General features: G+C 47.2%; 1 protein-coding gene across 10 annotated transcripts in view; it reads left to right on the top strand.

The window, feature by feature from the left end:
* The window catches only part of LOC118302609 (SH3 and multiple ankyrin repeat domains protein 1-like), a 91,747-nt gene that overhangs the window by 50,035 nt on the left and 21,712 nt on the right, over positions 1-20,000 (top strand). For all 10 annotated transcript variants that reach the window (XM_047331688.1, XM_047331687.1, XM_047331685.1 and 7 more), the window contains 2 exons: positions 1,678-1,755; positions 8,389-8,455. In XM_047331688.1, the coding sequence (XP_047187644.1) occupies positions 1,678-1,755; positions 8,389-8,455 (145 nt within the window). The remainder of the gene's footprint in view (positions 1-1,677; positions 1,756-8,388; positions 8,456-20,000) is intronic.

The following is a 20,000-nucleotide window of genomic DNA, read 5'->3' as shown; positions in this document are numbered from 1 at the left end:
TCAAGATATATATACAAATCATTCTAATGAGGATTGATATTTTACAGTTTTAACCATAAACTTTACTATAAATAACAATAAATAAAAAGAAAACACAAATACAGCCAGATGTTTAGAACCTGAATTAAGAAAATAAACATAATATCTATAAATATAAACACACATTGTTTATTCTGTGATATACAAGTTTGCATATCTGCAAACGTAAAAAAGCAGATGACTTTTATCTGCCAACGGATAAATTAGTCCGTGTGAGTGTGTGTGTGTGTGTGTGTGTGTGTGTGAGTGTGAGTATGTGTGTGTGTGTGTGAGTGTGTGTGTATGTGTCTGTGTGTGTGTGCGCGTGTGTGTGAGAGTGTGTGTGTGTGTGTGTGTGTGTGAGTGTGTGTGTGTGTGTGTGTGTGTGAGTGTGTGTGTGTGTGTGTGTGTGTGTGTGTGATATTTGAGCAGATTCCCTCTGCAGGGTGAAGCATGAAAAAACTGGAGAATATGTCGTATTAATGTGTTGCTTTTGTTTTTAATGCACATATTATGTCATCATTGGCTCGTTGACTCTCATACAGCAGGAAATCATGAGATTATTAATTCTGTATTCTGTGGAGTGTTAACATTATCTCCTCATTTTCTATGTAATTTTTTCAAACAGTGCAAAAAAATAAATCAACAATAATAATAATAATAATAATCCTGTTCTCTTCTGAGCGATCTACGATCACTGACGTGAAAAACCCCGCTTCTTCATCCCGGTTCATCCTCTTCATCGCCAGTGTTGTGACCGCCTCTTCCTCTTCCTCTTCCTCTTCCTCTCCCTCTTCACTTCCTGCTTCTCATTATCTTCTGCTTCTGAAACACATCATGTCACACTCCTCCATGATCACAGCTTCATTGTTCATGCAGCCCACACACACACACACACACATATATATATATTTATATATATATATATAAAGAGAGAGAGAGATAAAAAACACTCTGCGTCTTAGAAATTAGACGTGAAGCGTCAAGGTGTTTGTGATGCTAACTCTCTGTTCTGATCTCGGTTGTGTATCAGTATCTGACACTCGACAGCTTATTGTGCATCTAAAAAAAGTCTTTGTGCTTGTGTGTGTGTGTGTGTGTGTGTGTGTGTGTACATGCGTGGTTGAGCACTTTGTGGGCGAGTTGTGCAGTAGATTCAAACCCCTCAGCAGCTCACTCCTCTCTCTCTCTGTCTCTCTCTCTCTGTCTCTCTCTCTCTCTCTTTCTCTCTCTCTCTCTCTCTCTCTCTTTCTCTCTCTCTCTCTCTCTCTCTCTCTCTCTCTCTCTCTCTCTCTCTCTCTCTCTGTCTCTCTCTCCCTCGTTCGCTCCGAGTGCAGCGGCAGTAGATTCACTCTTTATGAGCCGGTGAAGCTTCGTTCCTGATACGAGCTTCTAGATGTTCTGTTGTCTCCTTCCTCACGTTCCTGTGTGTCAGCGCTGGGGAAGTGAGGACGCTCAGCCTCACCGGCCACTTCCTGCTCTGCTCACTTCTTCTTCTTCTTCTTCTTATTCTTCCTCTGGGGAAACTGGAAGCTAATCATCTTCACTTCCCCTGAACAAAGTAGGAGAGATTGGAGGATCTCGGTGTTTGTTCCTTGGATCTTCTCTCAGATTTATATTTAACTGTAGTGTTCTTTGTCTTTCTTCTTCTTCCCTCAGGATAACTGCGCCCGAGTGCTGCTCGTTCGCGGAGCCGACAAAGACGTGAAGAACTACAACAGCCAGAGTCCATTTCAGGTAGAGTCATCTTCACTTCTGTTTGCTCGCCAGCGACGACAGCAGCTTGTTCTCAGCTGCCGTCGAGGGGGGAAACATTTTTAGTAGCAGTGTGCGTTGTCTTCGTCCCATTTGTTGCCATGGCAACGGTGGGCAAAAGATGGTCGAGGTCAGTTTGCAAGAGGGGGGGTTGCAAATGTGCCAATAAATGCCATTATTAGATTTGTGTCAGTCGAACCATGTTTACAGGAGAACTGAGAGCTTCGTTCAGAAAACACAGTATCATCTGCAAAACCCCCAAAAATGAAATCAAGTTTTTGGGGGGTTTTATCTCAGAAAACGTGTAATTCTTTAATCCACTGAAGAGGAAACATCAACAACCGCTGCGAGAAGGTGGAAGTGAAACACTGATGGTCGATCGAGCGTCACATACGAGTGATGCAACATTGTGCAGAAATTACTGAGGTCTGATTGTGTGTGAATATTATGCAAGCTGTATGTACACGTGTGTACTTGTATGTACCGTGTGTACTGTGTGTACTGAACGTCCTTGTAACTGTGTGTTTGTGTTTGTACCGGCTGCTCGTCCATCCCAGGGAACAGACAAACCAACCCAACTGCTTCCTCGCTGCCATGGTTGACCTTTAACCTCCGCCTGAGCTGCAGAAGAGCCTTCTTTCAGGCGGGCGTTTATGACGGGCCGTCCCACCGGGTCCTCAGCTCCACAGACAGTCCAGTGGACGATGGCGGGGCCGGACGGACTAACGCGTCAGGGTGTTAGTCAGAGTTGAGCGTTTTGCGGCCGAGGCCTTGAGTTCACATACATCCACTTCTCCCTGCGTGAGGCTTCTCTTTTTCATCTCCGCTGATCCCGGATCAATAATCTCTCTTTAAGGTCACGTGGTGTGGATTCGAGGCAAAGTCTGATTCTGATACTGAATATATTAAAACTGCTGCTCGGTGGAAGAGCTGTGATCCACCGTTATGTAATGACATCAGACGAATCTCCTCAGGGATGAAACATGAGAAATGAATCAAATGAGCTCATTCTCTGAATTTAGAAAACACTTTTTTTTAGCTAAATCTCATCAAAACAAAGCTCAGTAACTGTCCGTGTTGAATAATCGGCGGTGGAAGAAAGATTTCCGTCTCCTCGGAGCGTCTCTCTGCCGTCGACTCTCTGGACGAACTCTCTCTCAGATGAAATGTTTCAGCAGCCACTCGACTCCACTGAGTGGAACAACTCGCTCTCTGCTCTGACTATCTTTATCTCCGTTGCACTCTCCACCTACACACGGAGCCCAGAGCCCGATCCAGCAAGTTGGTGCCTGTTTCCTGAGCATTCTGGGAAACGTAGGAGTTCGGACTGACGGACTGAAGGAGAAGCAGATGAGGGCGGATGAAGAGTCGGCGCATCAGAAAGTAACGAACTACAACACGTATTAACTTCTCCGTCAGGAGTTCAGTGAACCAGAAGTATGTGGATACCAGACCGGCGTGTGACTGAGCGTTACGACAACTCAACCAGTCAAGTTGCCTGACGATGGGCCTGATGTTGCTATCGTCATAGCGATAACAACCAATCACGCTTCCAGCTGGAGACAGGCCTTCGTGCTAACGTGCCGTGCTAGCTGTTCCACCACCGGATGAACCAGGCTCACCAGCATCCTCCTGTCTGTCACAGGATCTGTGTTGGCATTGACGTGATTTGATTAGCTGCTGCGAAGCAAAGCAACTTCACCTTCACAGAAAGAAAGAAGGAACGAACGAGGGAACGAAGGAAAGAAGGAACAAGGGAACGAACGAGGGATTGAACCACAACGAGCAGCGTACCTGTTGAAGCCTCCGACACCGTACATGAGATCGATCCGTTATCGGTCTCCGCTCTTCTGGGAACACTTGTTTACACGTTGTTGGTTCGAGGCGGCAGAGATCTGATGTCGAGGCGACGACGAGACGCCGCTCACCTCCGGTTCATCCCAGCGAACGGAGGTCAGGGATCAGTCGGAGGAACCTGCCAAACAGGAAGAAAAAAACATGTGTACATGGTGTCCACATACAACTGGCCACTTTGTGTAAGAGGTTTGTTTGTATTATTTGTATTTCTTCTACGTTACAGTTGTTGCTGAAAGTATTTGGATCATGATGTAGTGGGAGGAATTGGCAGTCGCTCGTTACATGAGAAGTTTTTATTTGTGCTCGTATTTGAACCAAGTCCGTCTCTAATAATCATGATTCAAACAGAAAGCTCCCGTCATCCTCTTCTCCCTTCTTCTCTGGATGAAGAGATCAAATTCATTTCCTTTATTGGTCAGATTCCTCCGACTCGTCATCTGACCCCTGAGCTCTTCCAAGCTTCTCGTCCCTGATTTCATTTTCCTCTCGCTCCGTTTTCATCTCCTCATTCTTTATTCTGGACTTCCTCTTGTGTCATTCTTCTAATCTCATTCCTCTGCTCGTCACAGTCTTTGTCTTATCCACTTCCGTCCCTCGTCTTCATGCCCCGCCCCCTTTGCCCCCCACTCACATTTTCTTCTCGGCCGTCGTCCTTGACACAGTTTTCACTTCTGCTTCTCGTTCTGTCTTATCATCACAGTAACCAGTGACGTGTCACAACTCACAGTATGTCAGAGTCATCAGGGCACTTTTTTTTTTACAGTGCATTATTACATCTGTAAATAACAGAGTCTGTTTCAACCTGGTTCAACTGAAACCCCCAACGAACAGCTGAGGGTCGGTGTCATAGCAACAACTGCTGAGCCCCCCCCCCCCCCGTGTGAATATCAACAGCCCCTGAAACCAACATTAAATATCCAGTAGAAGCTCAAACCTCCACCTCAACACAACGGTCCTTAAATTGAATCAAGCTGCTCAAATATCAAATATCCAACTGTGTCTTGATTTTATTTTTATATTTTAAAATCTTGAACCATGAATTATTCTCTGGGGAAATGTCACAAGATCAAAATGTTAAAGAAAATACCTGGCTCCGCCCCTTTGTCCAGATCTACACCAACATCTAATGGATTCTCTCTTGGTCCATGTTCTGTCCTTCCTTCCTGGAAATCTGTTCAGGAAGGAAGAAACGAATGAAGGAACTAATGAAGGAAGGAAGGAAGGAAGGAAGGAGAGAATGAACGAACGAATGAAGGAACTAATGAAGGAAGGAAGGAAGGAAGGAAGGAAGGAGGGAATGAACGAACGAATGAAGGAAGGAAGGAAGGAGAGAATGAACGAACGAATGAAGGAACTAATGAAGGAAGGAAGGAAGGAAGGAGGGAATGAACGAACGAATGAAGGAAGAAAGGAAGAAAGGAAGGAGGGAATGAACGAACGAATGAAGGAAGGAAGGAAGGAAGAAACGAATGAAGGAACTAATGAAGGAAGGAAGGAAGGAAGGAAGGAAGGAGGGAATGAACGAACGAATGAAGGAAGGAAGGAAGGAAGAAACGAATGAAGGAACTAATGAAGGAAGGAAGGAAGAAAGGAAGGAGAGAATGAACGAACGAATGAAGGAACTAATGAAGGAAGGAAGGAAGAAAGGAAGGAGGGAATGAATGAACGAAGGAAGGAAGGAAGGAAGAATGGAAGGAGGGAATGAACGAACGAATGAAGGAACTAATGAAGGAAGGAAGGAAGAAAGGAAGGAGGGAATGAATGAACGAAGGAAGGAACTAATGAAGGAAGGAAGAAAGGAAGGAGGGAATGAACGAACGAATGACGGAACTAATGAAGGAAGGAAGGAAGAAAGGAAGGAGGGAATGAATGAACGAAGGAAGGAACTAATGAAGGAAGGAAGGAGAGAACGAAGGATCGAAGGAACAAACAAACTATTTCCAACTCTGTTGACTTATTTGTTTCACTTCAATATTCAATATTAATATTAATAGTTCCATGTTAGTGGATGAAGTGATTGACAGGTGACGAACATCGTCCTGGTCTCAGTGTCTCATTGTCCAGCAGCTGGAGAGTTCTGGTTGTGATCTAGTCGACCCGTCGCCTCTGGGTTCTGAGCTCCACCCTCCCCCCTCCCCCACCCCCGGTTACATCTGTGATATACACAATCGTTCGTCTCCATGACGACCAGGGGGAGAGCAGGAAGAGAATGGATGTGGGGGCGGTGATGGTGGTGATGGCAGCAGTGGTGGTGATAGTGGGCGGCGGAATGTTTCCCTGTTTCTTATTGGTCGACTGGATTATAATGACACGTTCATCAATGAAAACAGGATCTTCGCTCTCTGGTTCTTCTGCTGCTTCACACGCCTGATTCAGATCAGAGCTTCTGTACTTCTGTCCTCTGACACATGCTCCTCACAAGCTCCTGTGATACAGTAAAGTCGTGTCCGACGTGATAAACATCATGAGATGTTATTGATGTAATGCAGGTTTTGGATCGGTACCCTCCCTTCATGGGGGCGACGTCTCCCGAAATCCCTGAAAGGAAATGTCTCCACATTAAGGCACAAACGTTCTCAAGGTCACGTCTGATGATCTGCTTAGAAATTGGTGGTCAGAGGTCAAAGGTCAAGGCCACTGTGACCTGGATCAACTCTGTTTAAACCTATTTGATCAGCTAACAGATCGTGACCTTTTGACCTAGTGTCTTTGATGAGTATCTTGTTTGTGTCTTATTTAAATGTCGAACCTTCTGTGATGACGGATCACTGACGTGACGGATCACTGACGTGACGGATCACTGACGTGACGGATCACTGACGTGTGACTGACTCTGTGATGGATCGTCATGATCCAGAGTCTCTGAGTGCATTGGTAGGTTCAGACTCTCGTACCTTTGGTACGTTCAGACTCACCGAAGCTGTTCTGGGATCAGTGATCCTGTCACAGAAGTGTCACATGACGCCGTGCATTATGGGAGTGGGAGACTTCCCCATGACGGCGTCCCCTCCCCCTCCCCCCCTCCCTCACAGGAAACATCACATCACATCCACGATGAAGCAACAACATGACATTCATTCACTCATGTTTGTTCAAAGCAAGATTTTTTTTTTGCATTGTATATTAATGCAGTGTTGAAAAATTCAAGAGGATCCGTCCTGGTGAAAGAAACCTTCAGCGTTCTCACTCCCCCAAGTGCTTTTTCTAAGACACACTGTGTTTTTATTTATATGAAGAAAAAGGTCAGAGAGCAGAGAATTACTTTAATAATACACTTGCTCTGCAGCGCTCTTCCTCTTCGCTCTTCCTCTACGCTCTGCTTCTCCAGGAATCAGAGCAGGCTTATATAATGCTGCGTTCCCATGAGGGGTCTGTGTGTGTGTCTCTGTGTGTGTGTGCGTGTGTGTGTCTGTTTGTGTGTGTGAGTGTGTGTTTCACAGTGCACGTGTGAGTGGGAAACGAACCCGATTGTGTTTGACCTGGAGAAGCGACTGTCAGCAGCGAAATGACGACATGGGTCAGTGACCTCTGCAGCCAGGAAACCTCTCCACCGCCCCCTGCTGGATGCACTGAGAACACACTGCCCCCTGCTGGTCACACTGGGAACACAGAACACTCCGCCCCCTGCTGGTCACACTGGGAACACAGAACACTCCGCCCCCTGCTGGTCACACTGGGAGGCGGGGAAGCACACTGTTTCAAAAAATTCTTTCAAGTTGTGATGAATTATTTATTTCCGGGAGGAGTGTTTATCGGATTACGTTTAATAGGTTTTTCCATTTATCTTGTGCGTTTATGTTAAACTGGAATCAAGACGTTCCCAAGCTTTTTGTCTTGTGATTGGTTTTAATTATTGTGAGGATTTGACTTTGTATCATATCGAACCAGTAAAAAATCAAAACTCAGTTGGAAAATAGATTCAAGGTTAAGTTACAGTAGGATCCAGTGCTCGAAATGGGCCAGTACGCACCGGTACACCATACAGACACCTCTACGCTTTACTCTTTGGCGTACCGTTACTTTTATATAATACTATTACTATTTACATAAATGTATGTTGTGGACATCACTATATCTCCTGGCATCTTTCATGCTCTGTAAAATTCATATTGAATACTTCATAATTTGCTAATACCAGCTGATATACACGCCTCATTTCGAGTAGAAGGGGATCGACTGTTTGACGGGAAGAGTATGAAAAGTAGGTCGATGTGTTGTTTTGTTTTTTCACTGCAGTCGTCAGTCTGTCAATCATCTGTGCATCAACCGCAGGAAACTTCAGTTCAATCGCTCTTCATCATGAACATGTGACTCTGCATGTGCACGGTGTCATGTGTGAATCTTGGCTTGTACACGTGTGTGTGTGTGTGTGTGTGTGTGTGTGTGTCATAGATTACTAGATTCCAGCTACAGATGATTAAAGCCATGAAGATTGGAACTTGAAGGAATCACTGCATCACGTCCAATTAGAAAAGAGAGATTTTTCTTCAAACTCAGATTATTGTGATTTTTTTTACTTTAATTTCATCTTGGTGACTAAAAAATCTAATATTATTTTCGACAACATTTACAGCAGAGCTCATCTTTCTGCGCTTGTTGGGTATTTTTGTTGATCACTGAAATTGACAAAAGCGACTTTTATGAAATGTTTTGTAAAGTATTTTTTTCTTTACATGTAGAAAAAACAAGAATTCTGCTTCCAAAGAGAAGTCGAGTGTTTTGAGTTTCATTCCGTCTTCCTCCTCTCCGTCTCTCCAGGTCGCCATTATTGCCGGGAACTTTGAGCTCGCCGAACTCATCAAGAACCACAGAGAGACGGATATTGGTGAGTAGCTCTCTTCTGTGGTCCGTCCATCCGTCTGTCCCTCACCTCTTGTTCCGCGGCCGCGACGCTCGTCTCCCTGAATCTCCGTGAGGATACATTTCAAATCCCCCCACGCTCTGATCCTCCTGAATGAGCTGCCGGTATAATCCCCGCTGTGGGATTAGACACAGGATGAAAGTTTCTGTTTACAGCCGGACGACGCCGGAGCCGATTAGACCGAGGGAGAGAATGATCAATGTCCGTCCGGCGGCAGCTTTCATCCCCCGGGAGCCGATTGGTCGGTTTCCCGGAGGTGTCGAGCGATCTGTGCTGGTCTGCGAGGAAGAGATTTGATTAAGTCTCTGGAGCGATTGAAACGATTCTCCAAGTGATTGTGATGGTTGTTGTTTGTGTAACGCGACGCTCAGTCTCGGGCTCGTTGTGGAGGTTTTGGGTGAAACGTCGTTCTTCGCGGGACCGTCGATCTGACACGAGAGTTTCTGCCGTGTTATCGTGAACGTTGGTAAATTCAGACTGAACACGTCTGAGGGACGACATGTTCGAACATATCGAAAAGAAAATGACTCTTATCTGAGTTTGAAACACAAACCGAAACCAGATATGTACGTTTTTCTAAATGTTTCTAATAAATGTATTTAGTGGTTTATAAGGTTAATGTCTGTTTTGTGTCCGTCTGTTGAAAAGTGTAGTGATATTAGATCTTAAAATAAACGACGTGACGGCTCCTCTAAAGTGAAGCCAAATCCTCCTCATCGCCCCCTGGTGTCTGGCTGCAGTACAGCTCCTAAGCCCCGCCCCCTCCATGTCATGTGAGGTCGTTCTCATCATGTTTGTTCACGTGTTCATGTTTCTGATCACTTTGCTTCTCATCAGTTATTTGATGATATAAAAACGGGGCAGAGACTTCATGGTTGACAGCCGACACTGACTCATGATTGGTCGAGAGCGTGTGTGTGGGCGGGGCGTGGGTTTGGTGCATAAACATTCAAACATGTTTCATCATGCAGTGGAAATAAAATGCATAAATGATCATTTCCAATAAAGTTGTGGCTCATCATATTAATCACATCATTTCTTCTTCTGCATGTGGTTGGTGTCACGATGCGTCTTTAGACGTGATTTGGTTGATTCTGTTCCAGACTGTATTAAAGACGGAGACTGTACAGTATCTACACTTTACACTGTGAGAGTTATTTCACTCAGCGGGCGAGAGCGAGGTGAGAAGACCAGAAACATTTCTCACTTTTTTTTGAACAATTTCCATGTTGTTGTTTTTTCCCATCTTGCTATTTATTACCTTCGTTTCTTCGTTGCCACTGACTCACTTTATTAAGATGCTGAGCTCAGATCCAACAGCTGATGGAGCCTCGTTTTCCAGCCGGCGAACATTCACAACCGACCGGCTCGGTCCAGTGAGGCGAGCACAGAGAAGCACCGGGATTATCCTGGGGAAATGAGAAATAGATGAACGGACAGAAATCTAATCTAATCTAAAGATGTAATCCTGCTCTTGTTGCCCTCTCTCCTGGACGCCGGCCTCCCGCCGGCAGGATTACGCCCCGAAAACGTTACAGTTCTTTTATCATGTCATTGATTTTATGTCACTATACTGTAGTGACAGTGAGGGGGGGGTACAGTGGCCCCCTCAGGTGGCCCCAGACCTCATGATTGACAGCTGACACTGACTCATGACTGGTCGAGGGTGTGTGTGTGTGTGTGTGTGTGTGTGTGTGTGGGCGGGGCCTCGATACCACGGCTCCACTACGTCACTGACTCCACATGACGTCACCAGAACAAGATGGCGGCGCCTGAATCTGAGACATTTTATCTTCGTGTTTGTTCAACGAGAGGAAGAAGAGACGCGTCGTCCATCTTGGTTTACAGTCTGTGGTCACGTCTGACGCTCAGCATGCGGGAATATCAGTTGGCAGTGGGAACGACGGTGAGAGGTTCAACACGCGGCAGCGACTCGGACGCGAGCACCAGTTTCCTCCTTCTTCTTTTTCTAAGTCTGGTTGTGCAATTTTCTGAAACCTGGATCTTAATCAGTCAGTGAGTTTAGTCTCGTCGCAGGTGAAGCGGCGACTTTCACTTATGAGCGCTCGAGTGCAGTGAATGATCAAAAATCTGTGTCGCCATTTTGAACGGACTCGTGTGCAGAGACGAAGCGAGGAGGAGGAAGCTGTGACACAGTGTGAAAGGAAAAGCTCCTCAAAGGGCGATGACGTCCTCCGTGCAGTTTACACGTGTGTGTGTGTGTGTGTGTGTGTGTGTGTGTGACCTACATACCGTCGTTAGTGGTTACTTGTGATAAGTAAAGGGCAGCCATGGAGACGTGTTAACATGTTTTCAGAAATAGTTCACAGTGCTGCAGATGAGCTCAGGTAACCACGCCCACACTCCGAGGAAGAGGAGGAGGAGGGGGAGGAGGAGGAGGAAGAGGGGGAGGAAGAAGAGGAAGAGGAGGAGGAGGAGGAGGATGAGGAGGGGGAAGAGGAAGAGGAGGAGGAGGAAGAAGAGGAAGAGGAGGGGGAGGAAGAAGAGGAAGAGGAGGAGGAGGAGGGGGAGGAGGAAGAGGAGGAGGAGGGGGAGGGGGAGGAGGAGGAGGAAGAGGGGGAGGAAGAAGAGGAAGAGGAGGAGGAGGAAGAGGAGGGGGAGGAAGAAGAGGAGGAGGAAGAGGAGGAGGATGAAGAAGAGGAGGAGGAGGAAGAGGAGGAAGAGGAGGAGGAGGAAGAGGAGGAGGAGGAAGAGGAGGAGGAGCGTTTGTGTTATTATTGAGTCAGACATCTGATAATTCATTTCACTTTTTCATAAACATGTAATAGAGATCGTTGGCAAAGATCCGTCGCGTTTAGTGTTTAAGTTTGTGATCAGAACAAGAAATATGGAAAGAAATATATCTATATCTATAGATATACAGAGATAGATAAGTATATATACCTGACTCATGACCTCACAGTTACAGCTGACACCCCAGTGTTTGCTCATCCGTCAGTCTAAGAATGAATCTATACAGAAACAAACAACAGTTTGACCATCAGTCATCTCCTCTACTGACAAATGTAAGCAACTATATTCATTTCTATTTCTATCTAAATCTATTCATTAATTATAGATCCTATTTATTATAAATGTGATCAGCTCCATCAGGCCCATTCCAACTGGCTCCCCCAGATTTCCTCGAATACATTTTGATTGTAAAATACGTTTTATACTTTGGCTTGTCTGAATACTTGCTGGTTATTATTTAGTGGGATGTTCATCCATATGCAGTATGTCCTGCTCATCAACACTTTGATTCAATGTTTCTTCATGAGACACTCTCAATAAATAGCTTTCCATCCTGCATTAGTCCATTTTAAATGATGTGCACCGATGACATCATCACATCCATATGTTGTCTGGACCGGTCCTCACTGGCTGCTGCTTGAAATTGCGAGTTTCATTTGGTGCATGTGAATGTGAATCAATATAACAGTTACTCTTCATCCTCTCACAATATTGACTGACTTCCTTTGGGACATTCAAATCAGATTTTCATTTGGCTGCAGACTTTCCTTCCCTTGTCTATTGTTAAACTAGTTTTAATCCTTATTAACTGTCCTCGTTGCAATGTGAAGGAGTAACGAGTAAAACACACATAAATTACCATAACCGTCTTATTTTCACTTGTTTAAATGTGCTGAGGAGACGATGATCCACAACAATGGGAACAAAACAACACATTTTAACAACAGAGCGCTGATGCCAAATTGTGCTCTCGCTCTAAAATGAGACCACACACACACACGCACGCACACACACACACACACACACACACACACACACACGCACACACACACACACACACACGCACGCACGCACACACACACACACACACGCACACACACACACACACACACACACACACACACGCACGCACGCACACACACACACACGCACACACACGCACACACACGCACACACACACACACACACACACTGTAGGAAGTGTGTGTGATGGATGTCTGTTCCATTTCTCTCCATACTGCACTAAGCCTGTGTAAGGATGATTGACAGATGGGCGTAATAGACCACCCGCTGCCAGGGTGTGATAATCTGGCATGTATTCACCGAACACACACACACACAAACACTCACACACACACACACACACACACACACACTCGTACCTCAACCACTGTCACACTCATCTGTTCCCAGTTCGCTGCAGATTTACAGTTTCGCGGACTCTCCACGTTTTTCTTCTTCTTCTTCTTCTAAGCTCGTGAGTCCGTTCTGAACACGAGCCAATCTGTGGAAAAACTATTACAACTCAAAATAAATAGTTAAATAAATGAAGTTGTGGAAGAGAGGAAGAGACAAAGGAAGGAAGGATGAGAGGAAGGAAGGAAGAGAGGAAGAAACAAAGGAAGGAAGGAAGAGAGGAAGGAAGGAAGGGAGGAAGAAAGGAAGGAAGCAACGAACGAAGGAAGGAAGGATGAGAGGAAGAAACAAAGGAAGGAAGGATGAGAGGAAGAAACAAAGGAAGAGAGGAAGGGAGGAAGAAAGGAAGGAAGGAAGGAAGGGAGGAAGAAAGGAAGGAAGCAACGAACGAAGGAAGGAAGGATGAGAGGAAGGAAGGAAGAGAGGAAGAAACAAAGGAAGGAAGGAAGAGAGGAAGGAAGGAAGGGAGGAAGAAAGGAAGGAAGCAACGAACGAAGGAAGGAAGGATGAGAGGAAGGAAGGAAGAGAGGAAGAAACAAAGGAAGGAAGGAAGAGAGGAAGGAAGAAAGGAAGAGAGGAAGGGAGGAAGAAAGGAAGGAAGCAACGAACGAAGGAAGGAAGGATGAGAGGAAGAAACGAGGGAAGAAACGAGGGAAGCAATGAAGAAAGGAAGAGAGGAAGGAAGGAAGAAACAAAGGAAGGAAGGAAGGGAGGAAGGAAGGAAGGAAGCAACGAAGGAAGGAAGGATGAGAGGAAGAAACGAGGGAAGCAATGAAGAAAGGAAGAGAGGAAGAGAGGAAGCAACTAACGAATAAACGAAGGAAGGAGGGAAGGATTTTTCCTTGAAAGTGACATCAGTGTCCTTTGACAGTATATCACATGACACACACAGACACACACACAAACACACACTGACACAAACACACAAACACACACACACAAACACACACTCACACAAACACACACACACAAACACACACACACAAACACACACTCACACAAACACACACACACAAACACACACTCACACAAACACACACACACAAACACACACACACAAACACACACAAACACACACACACAAACACACACACACAAACACAAACACACACTCACACAAACACACACTCACACAAACACACTCACACACACACAAACACACACACACACAAACACACAAACTCACACTCACACAAACACACTCTCACACACACTCACAAAAACACACACACACACAAACACACACACAAACACACACACACACGAACACACAAACACACACACACAAACACACAAACACACACTCACACAAACACACTCACACACACACAAACACACACACACACACACACAAACACACACACACACAAACACACAAACTCACACACACAAACAAACATGCCGAGTGATTACTGATGGAACATCACCTGCTGACAGGTGTGTGTGTGTGTGTGTGTGTGTGTGTGTGCATGGGTCCAAATGTGTCTCAGAGTTAGTGTACTACATGGCCAAAAGTGTGTGGACACCATGTCTCAACCTGTTCTGGCGTCCACACACTTTTGAAATAATGAAGTGATGAAGCACAACTCACTGGGTCGTCAGTGGAATGTTTTTTATTTTATTTTGAAAAGATTTGATATGTTTATGATAATGGCAGCACATATGGAAACACTGCGCTCTCTTATTGCATACTTTATGACAACATATGGTTTTGCATGCAGCCATCTGCCGTGTCTGAGGTCACTTCCTGTGTGAGGGGGAGTGGAGGAGAAATGGCGACGTGGATCGTTCGTCCGGCGTCAAACAGCAGAGAGAGAGATGTATGATTATGATTATGATCATATGCATGTACGTGAATTCACGTGACCGGCAGGTGTCTCCACGCAGCTTTGATGATGTATGGAGCTGAGTTGCCTTCGTCGTTCCTTCGTCGTTCCTTCGTCGTTCCTTCGTTCGTTCCTTCGTTCGTTCCTTCGTCGTTCCTTCATCGTTCCTTCGTTCGTTCCTTCGTTCGTTCCTTCGTTCGTTCCTTCATCGTTCCTTCGTCGTTCCTTCGTCGTTCCTTCGTCGTTCCTTCGTTCGTTCCTTCGTCGTTCCTTCGTTCGTTCCTTCGTCGTTCCTTCGTCGTTCCTTCGTCGTTCCTTCGTCGTTCCTTCGTCGTTCCTTCGTCGTTCCTTCGTCGTTCCTTCGTTCGTTCCTTCGTTCGTTCCTTCGTTCGTTCCTTCGTCGTTCCTTCATCGTTCCTTCGCCGTTCCTTCGTTCGTTCCTTCATCGTTCCTTCGTCGTTCCTTCGTCGTTCCTTCGTTCGTTCCTTCGTCGTTCCTTCGTCGTTCCTTCGTCGTTCCTTCGTTCGTTCCTTCGTCGTTCCTTCGTCGTTCCTTCGTCGTTCCTTCGTCGTTCCTTCGTCGTTCCTTCGTCGTTCCTTCGTCGTTCCTTCGTTCGTTCCTTCGTCGTTCCTTCGTCGTTCCTTCGTCGTTCCTTCGTCGTTCCTTCGTCGTTCCTTCGTTCGTTCCTTCGTCGTTCCTTCGTTCGTTCCTTCGTCTTTCCTTCATCGTTCCTTCGTTCGTTCCTTCGTCTTTCCTTCATCGTTCCTTCGTTCGTTCCTTCGTTCGTTCCTTCGTCGTTCCTTCGTCGTTCCTTCGTCGTTCCTTCGTCGTTCCTTCGTTCGTTCCTTCGTTCGTTCCTTCGTTCGTTCCTTCGTTCGTTCCTTCGTCGTTCCTTCGTTCGTTCCTTCGTCGTTCCTTCGTTCGTTCCTTCGTCTTTCCTTCATCGTTCCTTCGTTCGTTCCTTCGTTCGTTCCTTCGTTCGTTCCTTCGTTCGTTCCTTCGTCGTTCCTTCATCGTTCCTTCGTCGTTCCTTCGTCGTTCCTTCGTCGTTCCTTCGTTCGTTCCTTCGTCGTTCCTTCGTTCGTTCCTTCGTCGTTCCTTCGTCGTTCCTTCGTCGTTCCTTCGTCGTTCCTTCGTCGTTCCTTCGTCGTTCCTTCGTCGTTCCTTCGTTCGTTCCTTCGTTCGTTCCTTCGTCGTTCCTTCACCGTTCCTTCGTTCGTTCCTTCATCGTTCCTTCATCGTTCCTTCGTCGTTCCTTCGTTCGTTCCTTCGTCGTTCCTTCGTCGTTCCTTCGTCGTTCCTTCGTTCCTTCCTTCGTTCGTTCCTTCGTCGTTCCTTCGTCGTTCCTTCGTCGTTCCTTCGTCGTTCCTTCGTCGTTCCTTCGTTCGTTCCTTCGTCGTTCCTTCGTCGTTCCTTCGTCGTTCCTTCGTCGTTCCTTCGTTCGTTCCTTCGTCGTTCCTTCGTCGTTCCTTCGTCGTTCCTTCGTCGTTCCTTCGTCGTTCCTTTGTTTGTTCCTTCGTCTTTCCTTCATCGTTCCTTCGTTCGTTCCTTGTTCGTTCCTTCACCGTTCCTTCGTTCATTCCTTCGTTGTTCCTTCGTTCGTTCCTTAGTCTTTCCTTCATCGTTCCTTCGTTCGTTCCTTCGTCGTTCCTTCGTTCGTTCCTTCACCGTTCCTTCACCGTTCCTTCACCGTTCCTTCGTCTTTCCTTCACCGTTCCTTCATCGTTCCTTCGTTCGTTCCTTCGTTCGTTCCTTCGTTCGTTCCTTCGTTCGTTCCTTCGTCGTTCCTTTGTCTTTCCTTCACCGTTCCTTCATCGTTCCTTCGTTCGTTCCTTCGTTCGTTCCTTCGTTCGTTCCTTCGTCGTTCCTTCGTCGTTCCTTCGTCGTTCCTTCGTCGTTCCTTCGTTCGTTCCTTCCTTCGTTCCTTCGTCGTTCCTTCGTTCGTTCCTTCGTCGTTCCTTCGTCGTTCCTTCGTCGTTCCTTCGTTCGTTCCTTCGTCGTTCCTTCGTTCGTTCCTTCGTTCGTTCCTTCGTTCGTTCCTTCGTCGTTCCTTCGTTCGTTCCTTCGTCGTTCCTTCGTTCGTTCCTTCGTCGTTCCTTCGTCGCTCCTTCGTCGTTCCTTCGTTCGTTCCTTCGTCGTTCCTTCGTCGTTCCTTCGTTCGTTCCTTCGTCGTTCCTTCGTTCGTTCCTTCGTTCGTTCCTTCGTCGTTCCTTCGTTCGTTCCTTCGTTCGTTCCTTCCTTCGTTCCTTCGTCGTTCCTTCGTTCGTTCCTTCGTCGTTCCTTCGTCGTTCCTTCGTCGTTCCTTCGTCGTTCCTTCGTTCGTTCCTTCGTCGTTCCTTCGTCGTTCCTTCGTCGTTCCTTCGTCGTTCCTTCGTTCGTTCCTTCGTTCGTTCCTTCGTTCGTTCCTTCGTCGTTCCTTCGTTCGTTCCTTCGTCGTTCCTTCGTTCGTTCCTTCGTCGTTCCTTCGTCGCTCCTTCGTCGTTCCTTCGTTCGTTCCTTCGTCGTTCCTTCGTCGTTCCTTCGTTCGTTCCTTCGTCGTTCCTTCGTTCGTTCCTTCGTCGTTCCTTCGTCGTTCCTTCATCGTTCCTTCGTTCGTTCCTTCGTTCGTTCCTTGTTCGTTCCTTCGTCGTTCCTTCGTTCGTTCCTTCGTCGTTCCTTCGTCGTTCCTTCGACGTTCCTTCGTCGTTCCTTCGTCGTTCCTTCGTTCGTTCCTTCGTTCGTTCCTTCGTCGTTCCTTCGTCGTTCCTTCGTCGTTCCTTCGTCGTTCCTTTGTTCGTTCCTTCGTTCGTTCCTTCGTCGTTCCTTCGTCGTTCCTTCGTCGTTCCTTCGACGTTCCTTCGTCGTTCCTTCGTCGTTCCTTCGTTCGTTCCTTCGTTCGTTCCTTCGTCGTTCCTTCGTCGTTCCTTCGTCGTTCCTTCGTCGTTCCTTCGTCTTTCCTTCATCGTTCCTTCGTTCGTTCCTTCGTTCGTTCCTTCGTCGTTCCTTCGTTCGTTCCTTCACCGTTCCTTCACCGTTCCTTCACCGTTCCTTCGTCTTTCCTTCGTTGTTCCTTCGTCGTTCCTTCACCGTTCCTTCACCGTTCCTTCACCGTTCCTTCGTAGTTCCTTCACCGTTCCTTCGTCGTTCCTTCGTTCGTTCCTTTTCGTCGTTCCTTCGTCGTTCCTTCGTTCGTTCCTTCGTCGTTCCTTCGTCGTTCCTTCGTCGTTCCTTCGTTCGTTCCTTCGTCGTTCCTTCGTTCGTTCCTTCGTCGTTCCTTCGTTCCTTCCTTCGTCGTTCCTTCGTTCGTTCCTTCGTTCGTTCCTTCGTCGTTCCTTCGTTCGTTCCTTCGTTCGTTCCTTCGTCGTTCCTTCGTTCGTTCCTTCGTTCGTTCCTTCGTTCGTTCCTTCGTCGTTCCTTCGTCGTTCCTTCGTTCGTTCCTTCGTCGTTCCTTCGTCGTTCCTTCGTTCGTTCCTTCGTCGTTCCTTCGTCGTTCCTTCGTCGTTCCTTCGTCGTTCCTTCGTCGTTCCTTCGTCGTTCCTTCGTCTTTCCTTCGTCGTTCCTTCGTCGTTCCTTCGTTCGTTCCTTCGTCGTTCCTTCGTTCGTTCCTTCGTCGTTCCTTCGTCGTTCCTTCGTCGTTCCTTCGTCGTTCCTTCGTCGTTCCTTCGTTCGTTCCTTCGTTCGTTCCTTCGTCGTTCCTTCGTCGTTCCTTCGTCGTTCCTTCGTTCGTTCCTTCGTTCGTTCCTTCGTTCGTTCCTTCGTTCGTTCCTTCGTCGTTCCTTCGTTCGTTCCTTCGTCGTTCCTTCGTCGTTCCTTCGTCGTTCCTTCGTCGTTCCTTCGTTCGTTCCTTCGTCGTTCCTTCGTCGTTCCTTCGTCGTTCCTTCGTCGTTCCTTCGTCGTTCCTTCGTTCGTTCCTTCGTCGTTCCTTCGTCGTTCCTTCGTCGTTCCTTCGTCGTTCCTTCGTCGTTCCTTTGTTTGTTCCTTCGTCTTTCCTTCATCGTTCCTTCGTTCGTTCCTTGTTCGTTCCTTCACCGTTCCTTCGTTCATTCCTTCGTTGTTCCTTCGTCGTTCCTTCGTCGTTCCTTCGTTCGTTCCTTCACCGTTCCTTCACCGTTCCTTCACCGTTCCTTCGTCTTTCCTTCACCGTTCCTTCATCGTTCCTTCGTTCGTTCCTTCGTTCGTTCCTTCGTCGTTCCTTCGTCTTTCCTTCCCCGTTCCTTCATCGTTCCTTCGTTCGTTCCTTCGTTCGTTCCTTCGTCGTTCCTTCGTCGTTCCTTCGTCGTTCCTTCGTTCGTTCCTTCCTTCGTTCCTTCGTCGTTCCTTCGTTCGTTCCTTCGTCGTTCCTTCGTCGTTCCTTCGTCGTTCCTTCGTCGTTCCTTCGTTCGTTCCTTCGTTCGTTCCTTCGTTCGTTCCTTCGTCGTTCCTTCGTTCGTTCCTTCGTCGTTCCTTCGTCGCTCCTTCGTCGTTCCTTCGTTCGTTCCTTCGTCGTTCCTTCGTCGTTCCTTCGTTCGTTCCTTCGTCGTTCCTTCGTTCGTTCCTTCGTTCGTTCCTTCGTCGTTCCTTCGTTCGTTCCTTCGTTCGTTCCTTCCTTCGTTCCTTCGTCGTTCCTTCGTTCGTTCCTTCGTCGTTCCTTCGTCGTTCCTTCGTCGTTCCTTCGTTCGTTCCTTCGTCGTTCCTTCGTCGTTCCTTCGTCGTTCCTTCGTCGTTCCTTCGTTCGTTCCTTCGTTCGTTCCTTCGTTCGTTCCTTCGTCGTTCCTTCGTCGTTCCTTTGTTCGTTCCTTCGTCGTTCCTTCGTCGTTCCTTCGTTCGTTCCTTCGTCGTTCCTTCGTCGTTCCTTCGTTCGTTCCTTCGTTCGTTCCTTCGTCGTTCCTTCGTCGTTCCTTCGTTCGTTCCTTCGTTCGTTCCTTCGTTCGTTCCTTCGTCGTTCCTTCATCGTTCCTTCGTTCGTTCCTTCGTTCGTTCCTTGTTCGTTCCTTCGTCGTTCCTTCGTTCGTTCCTTCGTTCGTTCCTTCGTCGTTCCTTCGTCGTTCCTTCGTCGTTCCTTCGTCGTTCCTTCGTCGTTCCTTCGACGTTCCTTCGTCGTTCCTTCGTCGTTCCTTCGTTCGTTCCTTCGTTCGTTCCTTCGTCGTTCCTTCGTCGTTCCTTCGTCGTTCCTTCGTCGTTCCTTTGTTCGTTCCTTCGTCTTTCCTTCGTCGTTCCTTCGTTCGTTCCTTCGTTCGTTCCTTCGTCGTTCCTTCGTTCGTTCCTTCACCGTTCCTTCACCGTTCCTTCACCGTTCCTTCGTCGTTCCTTCGTCGTTCCTTCGTCGTTCCTTCGTTCGTTCCTTCGTTCGTTCCTTCGTCGTTCCTTCGTTCGTTCCTTCACCGTTCCTTCACCGTTCCTTCACCGTTCCTTCGTCGTTCCTTCGTTCGTTCCTTTTCGTCGTTCCTTCGTCGTTCCTTCGTTCGTTCCTTCGTCGTTCCTTCGTCGTTCCTTCGTCGTTCCTTCGTTCGTTCCTTCGTTCGTTCCTTCGTCGTTCCTTCGTTCGTTCCTTCGTT

The sequence above is a fragment of the Scophthalmus maximus genome, chromosome 4 (genome assembly GCF_022379125.1).
Source record: "Scophthalmus maximus strain ysfricsl-2021 chromosome 4, ASM2237912v1, whole genome shotgun sequence".
In the NCBI taxonomy this organism is placed as follows: domain Eukaryota; kingdom Metazoa; phylum Chordata; class Actinopteri; order Pleuronectiformes; family Scophthalmidae; genus Scophthalmus; species Scophthalmus maximus.
Note: the sequence above shows the minus strand (reverse complement) of the source record. Positions and strands in the feature narration are given on the sequence as shown.